General features: G+C 45.9%; 1 protein-coding gene across 1 annotated transcript in view; it reads left to right on the top strand.

Annotated features, from left to right (window-relative positions):
- Positions 1-13,318, top strand: part of LOC144609999 (testican-2-like) — a 78,199-nt gene that overhangs the window by 28,742 nt on the left and 36,139 nt on the right. The window contains exon 2 of the mRNA XM_078428431.1: positions 543-588. Within this exon, the coding sequence (XP_078284557.1) occupies positions 543-588 (46 nt within the window). The remainder of the gene's footprint in view (positions 1-542; positions 589-13,318) is intronic.

The following is a 13,318-nucleotide window of genomic DNA, read 5'->3' as shown; positions in this document are numbered from 1 at the left end:
GATGTGATGCCCAAAATTGCTCACAATATTCCAAATGCGGCCTTACCAGCGCTTTGTAGAGCCTCAGCATTACGTCCCTGTGCACTTGAGTTGTACCTGCAGACCCAATCTATATAGTCATGAAACAATTGTTTATTTTCAATAATGCTGAGAAAATTGTCGACCGCAAGAGGGAGAATAAAGTATTTTGCCCTATTCCGATTTTTGAGATGTTGTTTCAGTGTTAACATGAAATGGACCGAAAGTTATTCAGATAATTGCTGCATATCAGGATGTTCGAGAGACAGCCCAAGACCCAGAGTCATAGTTGAAGGGTCAGTGCTTTATTGGCACGAGTCAGGGCAAATTAATTTTATAGCTAACTCCATGACTAGGCAGGGCAGCCACCTGCAGACCTCTACATAACAACAGTCCAAAAATAACTCATTATTGCTGAGACCTAATGGTCTTTCTTCCTTTCAGAGCTCCAGGCAGGAACTTGTTCGGTTCAAATGATGATGATGATTTTGTTTGTGCTATAACAGTTTTCTTCTCTTGTGTAGGATGATTACATCCGAACATGGGATCAGAATCAGGCCTTCGATGAGGGTGAGTTTTTCCGTCAAGGCTTTCCTTCAGCCAATTCTGCATGCAACTTTTTTGTGCGACTGGGAGTTTCAAACTTGCAATGAACTGTTGCTTCATTAGGTGATTTAATGTTTCTGTAACTCTGTCTCAATTCCATCTTTGGACACACACTTTGTCTCTATTTCCTTCCCACTTTCTCGCTCTCTCTATTTATTTTCCTCTCCTTTTATTTCCTTTTTCTCCCTCCTTTACATCTGTGAGCTTTCTAAAATTAAATTAGTTTGCTTTTTTTTCAACTGGACTTGATCTGTTTGCTATTCAGATCTCAGTTAATACCAAGGTGACAGTGAACAAAGCATAGGTCACTGTTAGCCTGGGGTCAGTAGGTACCAATCTCACCTCAGAAGGATTGAGATCCTGTCCCTCACCAAAAATATAGGTATATATTTATATTTACATATAGGCTGTTAGTCTGTGAAAGGGAGTCACTGTTGGAAGTGCTATCTCTTGGAAAATATGTTTTAGTTTTAGAGATACAGTGCGGAAACAGTCCCTTCGACCCACCAAGCCCGCACCGACCAGCGATCCCCGCACATTAACACCATTCTGCACACACTAGGGACATTTGACACCTAAACCCAGCCAATTAACCTACAAACCTGTACGTCTTTGGAGCGCGGGAGGAACCCGAAGATCTTGGAGAAAACTCACGCGGTCACGGGGAGAACGTACAAACTCCGTACAGACAGCACCCGTAGTCAGGATTGAACCTGGGTCTCCGGTGCTGTAAGGCTGCAACTCTACCGCTGCGCCACCGTGCCACCCTCTGTCAATCTAAATCTCTTCCTCCTCCTCTCTCTGTGATTTCATGGCCCAATTTCAAGCAACAGTAAGATTATCTTCAATAAACAAGCAAGATTTGTCCCTCGCTCATCATTACTAGCAAACAGATTGGCTGATCATCATTATCACAATGCTGTTTGCAGGAACTCGTTATGCAAACTGCGTGTTATTCTTACATTATAACAGTGACTGCACTTTAAAAGTACGTCATTGACTAGAAAGTACGCCAGCAAGGGGTGGAATAGTTTAGAGATACAGCGTGGAAACAGGCCCTTCGGCCCACCAGGTCCGTGCTGACCAGCGATCCCCGCACATTAACACTATCGCACACCCACTAGGGACAATTTTTACATTTACCAAGCCAATTAACCTATAAAAATGTAAATCTTTAACCATTTACCTTTCTGGAGACGGAGTGTCATGAGGTACTAGTTTATTGTACCTCTAGCTAGATAGAGCTCTTAAGGATAGCGGAGTCAGGGGGTATGGGGAGAAGGCAGGAACGGGGTACTGATTGAGAATGATCAGCCATGATCACATTGAATGGTGGTGCTGGCTCGAAGGGCCGAATGGCCTCCTCCTGCACCTATTGTCTATTGTCTATTGTCAATTGTGCAGAGAAAATTAGGAGAAAAAAAAGTTTTCCATTAACTAGTTGTGTAAAACTTTTTGGGGTGTTGTCTCAACCTCTCTGAGAAGTTACTAATACTGTCCATACCCATCACCTGTCACTAGTGTTTGCCTCACAGCGCAAACAAAATAGGTAACTGGGGGATATGTGTAAATGAAGACTCAAAGTGCATTCACGCAGCTTTTTTCACCTTAGAACAGGGAGGGGCAAACCAGTTCATGGCCAACTATAGAGATGTAGTCTGCAGAAAAATGTAGCAGTCAGTCTCTATGCAGTAAGTTTGTATTGAATTGATGGAAAGATACCACATGCAAACAGGCCCTTTGGCCCACCAGGTCCACACTAAGCATCGATCACCTGTTCACACTAATTGTATGTTGCCCCACTTTCGCATCCGTTCATAAGTCATAGGAGTAGAAGTAGGCCATTTGGCCCATCGAGTCTACCCCACCGTTTAATCATGGCTGATCTGTCCTTCCCTCTCAACCCCATTCTCCTGCCTTCTCCCCGTAACCTTTGACACCCTTACTAATCATTTACTGACACTCCCCAGATAAAAGGGGGGCAATCCACAGAGACAAATTAACACACAAACCCGCACGTCTTTGGGATGTGGGAGGAAACCGGAGCACCCGGAGGAAACCCACACGGTCACAGCGAGAACGTGCAAACTCCGAATATTGTCTCAGTGACTCCTGATGTCGACCTGGAGTCTCTGAGACACAAACATAACCGGGACATTGCGAGCTCAATGTGACCTGACGGTGAGACTGACTGTGTAGATGCTGGTTTACACTGAAGATAGACACAAAATGCTGCAGTAACTCAGTGGGACAGACAGCATCTGGGGAGAGAAGGAATGTTTCTGGCGCTGTAAGGCAGCAACTCTACCGCTGCGCCACTGTGCCGCCCAGAAGAGCTGGAACATAGGTTGAGAAAGAGGTTAGAGGTTAGTGCTTCCTCCTTGTGTGTGGCGGCATTGATGAAAGGTTGTGTAGGCAGGAATTGCAGATGCTGCTTTACACCGAAGTTAGACTCAAAAAGCTGGAGTAACTCAGCGGGTCAGGCAGCCTCTCTGGAGAAAATGAATAGGTGATGTTTCGAGTCTCGACAGGAAAGGTCATCTATTCCTTTTCTCCAGAGATGCTGCTGAGTTACTCCAGCATTTTGTGTCTATCTTTGATGTAAACCAGTATCTGCAGTTCCTTCCTGCACACTTTATATTCCCATCTCCACCCCTTGCTGCTTCCCACAGAGACCGTTCCCTCCGAAACTCTTGAGATGCCGCCCAACCCGCTGAGTTACTCCAGCTTTTTTGTGCATTAATCAAAGGTTTCCAGGAATCAAGGGGCTTCCGTCCGAGAGGGGAGTGGAGAGAATGGCAGAGACTGAAAAATAACCTTGAGCATGGGGAGGGACATGGCAGGGCACTGTGGCCTTCCACTGTCAGTAGGCTGCCTCGTGGCTCAGCAGAGATTAACGGAGAGCAAACAGCTGCTGGTGTGGGGTGGACCAGTGGTGTCAGCTGGCTACTGGGCTGTGACATGTAGCCTGGTGTTGGTGTAGCTTGTCCTCAGCTGTCAGCCATCAGCTGTACGTATGTGTGGAATAAATCCGCTGAGCTGCCAGAGATGGGAGATGGAGCCAGAGTGGTGGAGCCCCTGGGAACATTGAAGGCAGCACAGAGCAGGCGTTGGATTTGCTGCAGAGACACAGACTGACGCAGGCTGGGGGAACAGTGCTGCTTTAACCGGGCTGTGATTCCACAACTATAGACCACTTATGGACAAAAAAAGCTGGAGTATCAGCGGGTCAGGCAGCATCTCTGGAGAAAATGAATAGGTGACGTTTCGGGTCGGGACCCTTCTTCAGACTAACTACTGAAAACAGTCTGAAGAAAGGTTCCGACCCAAAATGTCATCTGTTCCATTTCTCCATTCACCAGGGATGCTTATTGTGTCTATCTTCGGTTTAAACCAGCATCTGCAGTTCCTTCCTACACTATAGACTGCTTACCAGGAGCCAGCCTTCCTGAGCGCTATGAATTTTCTACATAGCTGATAATGAACTGTGGAGACCCTGCATGTTCAACATGTTATGAAATGCGCCTGGGTGCTATTTTTATTGTTGGTTCTAGTTTGCTAATAACACCACTCAACACATAAGCATTTCAGATATGTGGCAATGTCAACCAGTATAAAGTGAACAGGTATTCTCCCATATCTGCAGACAGACTATAAATCCTGATTTGCACACAGCTATCTTTGGAATACCACCCCCAAACTGTAAGCTTACAAATTTACAAGCAAATGCTTCAGCATTTGCATCATTGCTTCCTCGCACGCTTATTCTTTTTAACTGGAAGTCAAAAAAAGCTCCATCCTTTTTGCAGTGGTTAGACAATAGACAATAGGTGCAGGAGTAGGCCATTCGGCCCTTCGAGCCAGCACCACCATTCAATGTGATCATGGCTGATCATTCTCAATCAGTACCCCGTTCCTGCCTTCTCCCCATACCCCCTGACTCTGCTATCCTTAAGAGCTCTATCTAGCTCTCTCTTGAATGTATTCAGAGAATTGGCCTCCACTGCTCTCTGAGGCGGAGAATTCCACAGATTCACAACTCTCTGACTAAAAAAGTTTTTCCTCATCTCTGTTCTAAATGGCCTACCCCTTATTCTTAAACTGTGGCCCCTTGTTCTGGACTCCCCCAACATTGGGAACATGTTTCCTGCCTCTAACGTGTCCAACCACTTAATAATTTTATACGTTTCGATAAGATCCCCTCTCATCCTTCTAAATTCCAGTGTATACAAGCCTAGTCGCTCCAGTCTTTCAACATATGACAGTCCCGCCATTCCGGGAATTAACCTAGTAAACCTGCGCTGCACGCCCTCAATAGCAAGAATATCCTTCCTCAAATTTGGAGACCAAAACTGCACACAGTACTCCAGGTGGTGCTCTCCTTACCCTTGGAAAAGATCAGGTATAAACGGTGCAAGGCCCGCGGAAACTTCGTTATGACCTGGAACCCTTTTATAGATTTTATTAAAGATTTTTCCTTTAACTGAAAATATTGTTTACACTGTCATAATCATTTATTTATATTTGTATGCTGCTGTTGCTAGCATGTAACATTTGAACACAAAGACTCGTTTTTTTTTGGGGGGGGTTGAGCCTTGGGGATGGGGAGGGGTGCATATATGTCTTGTACTGTCCTGTATTGTTTGTTGGTGACCTGTGTAAATTTGTGTAAAATGTACCAAAAAAAAAAAAGTTTAATTTTTAAAAACCCAGTATAAAATGAACAGGTCACCGCATCCAAAGGGACATTGAAATAACACGTAACAGGGCAAGTCAAGTTGAGTTTATTATTACATGCATGGGTACAGCGAGGTGTAGATACAATGAACATCTTGCTCGCAGCAGCATCACAGGCAAGTAGTCTCAACCTGCACGCAAAACATAAACTATGAATTATCTATAAATCCTACAAGGCAGTGAAAACAAAAATTCTGTGCAAAAACAAGAAATTCATTCATGCAAAGCGCAAGTCCATGGTAGAAACATAGAAAATAGGTGCAGGAGTAGGCCATTCGGCCCTTTGAGCCTGCACCGCCATTCAATATGATCATGGCTGATCATCCAACTCAGTATCCTGTACCTGCCTTCTCTCCATACCCCCTGATCCCTTTAGCCACAAGGGCCACATCTAACTCCCTCTTAAATATAGCCAATGAACTGGCCTCAACTACCTTCTGTGGCAGAGAATTCCACAGATTCACCACTCTCTGTGTGAAAATAAAATTTCTCATCTCGGTCCTAAAAGACTTCCCCTTATCCTTAAACTGTGACCCCTTGTTCTGGACTTCCCCATCATCGGGAACAATCTTCCTGCATCTAGCCTGTCCAACCCCTTAAGAATTTTGTACGTTTCTATAAGATCCCCCCTCAATCTTCTAAATTCCAGCGTGTACAAGCCGAGTCTATCCAGTCTCTCTTCATATGAAAGTCCTGCCATCCCAGGAATCAATCTGGTGAACCTTCTCTGTACTCCCTCTAAGGCTAGAATGTCTTTCCTCAGATTAGGAGACCAAAACTGTACGCAATACTCCAGATGCGGTCTCACCAATGCCCAGTACAACTGCAGCAGAACCTCCCTGCTCCTATACTCAAATCCCCTCGCTAGTGCAAAGGTGGTCCACAATGCTCTGTTGCTGAGGAAGGATTAGGACTGTGCAGTAAAATGGAGACACTGATGCTGGAACTGATGCCGAAAACACAAAGTGCTGGAGGATCTCGACGGATCAGGCAGCATCTGTGGAAGAAACAAATCCACATTCCCTCCGCAGATTGCAGTTACTGAATAACATGAGCCATGAGGTGCAGTCAATGTTGCACACTCACCAGCAATACGTAGCTTTTGATTGGAGTCTCCCAGAGCTCTCAACCACCAGGTGCGCTCCCAAGATAGACACAGAATGCTGGAGTAACTCAGCAGGGCAGGCAGCATCTCTGGAGAGAAGGAATGGGTGACGTTTCGGGTCAAGACCCTTCTTGCTTTCCCATCCAGTGTTAGGTGTGCTGTTAGCTTCCCCATAGCTAGGGGGAGGGATTTGTTAGCTGTGACTGGTCAATAACTCCAGTACAGTTAGCAGATGCCAGAGTAGACGTCATTTTTTTTAGTTTAGTTTAGAGATACAGATTAGAAACTGTCCCTTTGGTCCACCGAGTCTGTGCCGACCAGCGATCACCCCTTGCACTGGTACCATCCTACACACTGGAGACAGTTTTCAATTTTACAGAACCCAATTAACCTACAGATGTATACGTCTTTGGAGTGCGGGAGGAAGCCGAAGCACCCGGAGAAAACCCATGGAGAACGTGCAAACTCCGTACAAACAGCACCCTTTAGTCAGGATCGAACCCGAGTCCCTGGTGCTGTAAGGCAGCAACTCTACCGCTGCACCACTGTTCCACTCCTTCTATTTTGTATTATCTTCTGAAGAAGGGTTCTGACCCAAAATGTCTCTTCCCATGCCCTCCAGAGATGCTGCCTGAGCCACTGAGTCAAGTCAAGTCAATTTTATTTGTATAGCACATTTAAAAACAACCCACGTTGACCAAAGTGCTGTACATCTGAGTAACTCCAGTAACTCCAGCACTGTGTTTTACTCAAGATTTCAGCAGCCACAGTTCCTCGTTTTTCTTGCATTATATTCTGTTGCTCTGTAACACCACCTAATGAAGAGTTGATGCAATTGCTAGGCTATGATTATACAAATTAATAAAATGAGTTTGAAACCCAGGTGAATTTGATAACAAAGCAAAGAATGTTATAAGTAATAAAGGTAATGGCTATTAGGAGATGTGGGATAAACTTGGATTGCTTTTTTCTGGAGCGTAGGAGGTTGAGAGAGACCTCATAGAATAATAAAAATTATGAGAGGCATAGAGAACGTAGACAGTCAGAATGTGTAGGAAGGAACTGCAGGTGCTGGTTTAATCTGAAGATAAACACAAAATGCTGGAGTAACTCAGCAGGACAGGCAGCATCTCTGGAGAAAAGGAATACGTGTCGTTTCGGGTCGAGACCTTTCATCAGACCCTTTTCCTCAGAGTGGAAAGGTCAAAGATTCAGGGTAGAGAGAGAAAGTTAGAAGGAGCATTGCGGGGCAATTTTTATAAGGAGAGTGGTGAGTACCTGGAACACGGTGGTGATGAGGCTGATAAGAGGCTGATAAGGGTGGTATTGAAGAGGCTTTTATATCAGCACCTGGACATGCAGTGAATAGGGGATACAAATCACGTGCAGGCAGAGAAGATCAGTTCATCTTGGCATCATGTTCGGCACAGACATTGTGGGTAGGGTTGCCAACTTCCTCACTCCCAAATACGGGACAAGGTGACGTCATCGCCCCGCGCCCCACGTGACCTCACCCAGCCAGCGACCGCGTGCTCCCGCTCCACCAATGGTGGCCGCGGTGACATCACCCTTTGTCCCTTATTTGGGAGTGAGGACGTTGGCAACCCTACTAATACGGGACAAGGGCGGTCCCGTACGGGACAAACTAATTTAGCCCAAAATACGGGATGTCCCGGTTAATACGGGACAGTTGGCGACCCCAATTGTGGGCCTGTTCCTGTGTTGTACTTTAGGTTAGTTGAAGGACCTCCTGCTGCGTCACCCAATGCAGCACGGCCCTGAGCCTTTGATAATCAGGCAGCCTTGGGCCTAATTGTGGCTCTCCTCAAGGATAGCAAACATGGCACTCTTTCAGTTGTAGGAAGGAACTGCAGATGCTGGTTTAAACCGAAGCTAGACACAAAATGCTGGAGTAACTCAGCGGGGCAGGTGGAATTACTGGAGAGAAGGAATGGGTGACGTTTCAGGTCGTTCACACAGCTGAAGCCAACTCGTGTTGTAGGGACAGTGCGTAGCTTCTGCTTTCTGGTTAACCCACACCCAATAACTGGACAGCTTGGACTTAACCACTTGATCATAAGGGAGATGGTAAACATGACTAATCTCTTCAAATTAAAAAGAGTGCAAGACTATTTGAAGAAGGGTCTCGACCCGAAATGTCACCCATTCCTTCTATCCAGAGATGCTGCCTGTCCCACTGAGTTACTCCGGCATTTTATGTCTCTCTTTGGCTCAGTCCTGGGCTGAGAAACCAATCTGTGTATCCAGGAGTTGAAAGTAACTCACTGTAGGGGATTGATCTATGAGTTGAGATAAGGATGAATCCCTCACACTGACAAGCTTTAAGAAGGCATGTGTGTGGATTGCACAAGTAAAACAGTTAACAGTTGGGATACGTGACCCAGCCAATAACTCGTGGTAGTAAACTGTTAATTTTTATCTGACTTTTAATCAGTGGATTTGAGAATCCCAGAAGCGAGAACAGTCAGAGACAGGCATCAATAATATGCTACCTTGCTTCCTGCGTGCAAGTCTAACACGCACATAAGCAAAACATTTCTGATGTAATTGAATAGATATGGTAGTGGCACTGAGCAAAAACAATGAGGCAACAGTGTGATATGAGCTCTTAAGTCCCAACTCAGAGGCTGCAGTGATTTTATCTGCTGCCAGGTTCTGTGAATATGCATGTTGGCAACAAGGCAGATAAGAAAGTGCTTCATTCTTTATTGCCATTGATCGTAGGGCCTGCAGCCCAATAAATTAATTGTGTCGGAAGGAACTGCAGATGTTGGTTTAAACCGAAGATAGGCACAAAAAACTGGAGTAACTCAGCGGAACTGGCCGGATCTCAGGACGAAGGGCCTCGACCCGAAACGTCGCCCATTCCTTTTCTCCGGAGATACTGCGTGTCCCGCTGAGTTACGGCAGCTTTTTGTGTCTTATCTCCGATAAATTAATTGATGAAATCCAAATGGGAGGTAGAGTACGGCACGGTGGCGCAGCGGTAGAGTTGCTGCCTTACAGCGAATGCAGCGCCGGAGACTCAGGTTCGATCCTGACTACGGGCGCCGTCTGTACGGAGTTTGTACGTTCTCCCCGTGACCTGCGTGGGTTTTCTTCGGTTTCCTCCCACACTCCAAAGACGTACAGGTTTGTAGGTTAATTGGCTGGGCAAATGTAAAAATTGTCCCTAGTGGGTGTAGGATAGTGTTACTGTGCGGGGATCGCTGGGCGGCACGGACCCGGTGGGCCGAAGGGCCTGTTTCCGCGCTGTATCTCTAAAAAAAAAGTACAAGCTGCTGCTCCATGCGTAGATCTTCACTGGATCTCGTTCTCTGGAAGAATTATGGACAGACCCAGCGGCAGCATTGATTTTCATAGCAGATAATTTACTTATTAATAATTTATCTACCAGTCTTTTTTCCTCTCCCTGACCGAAATCTTTTGATTCCATCTCATTGTCTCGGTGCCAGATGTTTCAGATAGATCATAGCCTGTGTGCCGACGATAGACACAAAATGCTGGGGTAACTCAGTGGGCCAGGCAGCATCTCCGGAGAAATGGAATAGGTCACGTTAGGTGAAACCCTCCTTCAGACTCTGAGTCAGGGGAGAGGGAAACTAGAGGTATGAAATTCAATCGTCTGTGTGCTTCTGGGACAGAAGCTTGTTCACTGGAGAGACTTGCGATAATCCAGGCCTGTATCTCAGCAAGGTTTGGAGGGAGTGCTGCACTCTTAGTGATTCAGTCATTCAGATGAGGTCTCAAGGAGACTCAAGAGTCTGGAGATGCAGGAATCTTGAACAAGAAGCAAGGTGCCAGAGGAACTCAGTGGGTCAGGCAACATCAGTGCAGCTGTGTTTGTTCCTTCCACAGATGCTGCCTGGCCCGCTGAGTTCCTCCAGCACGTTTTCCCTCTCTCTCCATCCCCTCCCCCTTCCCAGTTCTCCCACCAGTCTTACTGTCTACGACTACATTCTATCTCTGTCCCGCCCACTCCCGTGACATCAATCTGAAGGAGGGTCTCAATCCGAAACGCCGCCCATTCCTTCTCTCCAGAGATGCTGCCTGACCCGCTGAGTTACTACAGCATTTTGTGTCCTCCAGCACATTGTTTTTTTTTTGTTAAATCCAAGCCCATTCTGTTCTCTGTGCTGAAGGAACTCAGTGACTGGCTCTGTTCCTCCAACACTTTGTGTTTTGCTGAAGATTCCAGCATCTGCAGTTCTTTCTGTCCATTTCTGTTCTCTTACGCTGTCATAGAAATTCCCACAACACCGTTTTGAAAAGAGAAAGCCAGTCTCTGTTCACTGTTGTCCTGGCCGATAATTATCCTTCAAGGGACAGCAGTGAAGCCAGTTATTATCACAGTCTACTGTTCTATTTACAAATTGTCCGATATCTCCCATATTACTAACATTGACCGCAATTCAAAAGTAGAGTGTTGGTTGTAATCCGGTTACTGAAGATGAAAGGTGCTATTGAAATGCAAACTCAATGTGTTCCAAGAGAAAGTCTTCTGGATTTTGATACAAGGTTGATTCAGCATTTGAATTTAAGAGCAAGGAGGTCCTACTGCAGTTGTACAGGGCCCTGGTGAGACTACACCTGGAGTATTGTGTGCAGTTTTGATCTCCTAATTTGAGGAAGGACATTCTTGCTATTGAGGGAGTGCAGCATAGGTTCACCAGGTTAATTCCCGGGATGGCGGGAATGACATATGATGAAAGAATGTATAAGAAAATAACTGCAGATGCTGGTACAAATCGAGGTATTTATTCACAAAATGCTGGAGTAACTCAGCAGGTCAGGCAGCATCTTGGGAGAGAAGGAATGGGTGACGTTTCGGGTCGAGACCCTTCTTCAGACTGATGTCAGGGGGGCGGGACAAAGGAAGGATATAGGTGGAGACAGGAAGATAGAGGGAGATCTGGGAAGGGGGAGGGGAAGAGAGGGACAGAGGAACTATCTAAAGTTGGAGAAGTCGATGTTCATACCACTGGGCTGCAAGCTGCTCAGGCGAAATATGAGGTGCTGTTCCTCCAATTTCTGGTGGGCCTCACTATGGCACTGGAGGAGGCCCATGACAGAAAGGTCAGACTGGGAGTGGGAGGGGGAGTTGAAGTGCTCGGCCACCGGGAGATCAGATTGGCCAACGCGGACCGAGCACAGGTGTTGAGTGAAGTTGTCAACTGGGCTTGTATTCACTGGAATTTAGAAGGATGAGAGGGGATTTCATAGAAACATATAAAATTCTTAAGGGATTGCACAGGCTAGATGCAGGAAAAATGTTCCCCATGTTGGAGGAGTCCAGAACCAAGGGCCACTGTTTAAGAATAAGGGGTAGGCCATTTAGGACTTAGATGAGGAAAAACCTTTTCACCCAGAGAGTTGTGAATCTGTGGAATTCTCTGCCACAGATTCACTGGATGTTTTCAAGAGAGAGTTAGATTTAGCTCTTCGGGCTAACGGAATCAAGGTATATGGGAAAAAAGCAGGAACGGGGTATTGATTTTGGATGATCAGCCATGATCACATCGTATGGCGTGCTAGCTCGATGGGCCGAATGGCCTACTCCACCTATTTTCTATGTTTCTGTGACTTCAATCCTGCCAGACCTTCATCAACAACAGGCCCACTTCAATAAGAAAGACTCCTAATTGACCTTGCCAGTTTAGCCAGGATGAACATCAAATTCTTATCTGGCCCATGACAGTAATATGTTTCATGAAAGTATTAAGAAAATAACTGCAGATGCTGGTACAAATCGAAGGTATTTATTCACAAAATGCTGGAGTAACTCAGCAGGTCAGGCAGCATCTCAGGAGAGAAGGAATGGGTGACGTTTCGGGTCGAGACCCTTCTTCAGACTGAAGAAGGGTCTCGACCCGAAACGTCACCCATTCCTTCTCTCCTGAGATGCTGCCTGACCTGTTGAGTTGAAGAAGGGTCTCGACCCGAAACGTCACCCATTCCTTCTCTCCTGAGATGCTGCCTGACCTGCTGAGTTACTCCAGCATTTTGTGAATGAAAGTATTAAGAGTGCTCTGGTACTTTTGAAAATCGAACTTTTGCAAAATTAGTGTAAATTTGTAAAAGCAAAGTTGCATTGCTTAGTGGACTTTGGGATATCCCAGAGCAATTTAAAGGCAATTAAGTCCTTGTGAGGTGCAGCCACTCATACAGCTGCAACTACAGCAGGAGGTTTGCAGCACAGCAAGCGCCCACAATCAGAGCCGTCTTAACGCATGGGCCTGATGGGCACTTGCCCGGGGGCCCACGAGCATAGGGGCCCCATGCTGATCTGTGTATGTTAAGTGACTTGCAATAAATAAATACTACTTTAAAAATGTAGGTTCAATAAGTGCTTTTTTCGCAACATTTTCGGTCCCTAAGTGCTTCTCACAGCGATCTGTAAGTGCTTTTCGCAACAATGTAGCACCCTAAGTCCATCGCTAAGTGCTTTTCGGTTAGTGCTTTTCGCCGGCATGACAGGGGGGGGCTGGTAGGGAAAGGGGGGTGGGGGAGAGTAACGGTAGGGGCCCCAGTACACTGCTTTGCCCGGGGGCCCATAATGCTGTAAAAACGGCCCTGCCCACAATCAACAACATGGTTGCAATGGCAGTTTCTATACCATCTCGAAATCCCACTTCGATAGCCATTACTTCTCGGGGATGAAATGTAGTTATAGCTTACGCACACGTCGCACCCTGATATGACAAAAACGTATCTTCCAAACTTCTTTTCTTCATTAATTGGTTTTATTAAAGTAGCACAAATCATAGAGTAATAAATCAGTTTCCGTACTTTATCAACTGTTTCTTCTTCAAACAATATCTAGAAATTCTT

Source organism: Rhinoraja longicauda, chromosome 35 (assembly GCF_053455715.1).
Source record: "Rhinoraja longicauda isolate Sanriku21f chromosome 35, sRhiLon1.1, whole genome shotgun sequence".
Classification (NCBI taxonomy): Eukaryota; Metazoa; Chordata; class Chondrichthyes; order Rajiformes; family Arhynchobatidae; genus Rhinoraja; species Rhinoraja longicauda.
The sequence above is the reverse complement of the archived record's forward strand: the minus strand, read 5'-3'. Positions and strand labels throughout refer to the sequence as shown.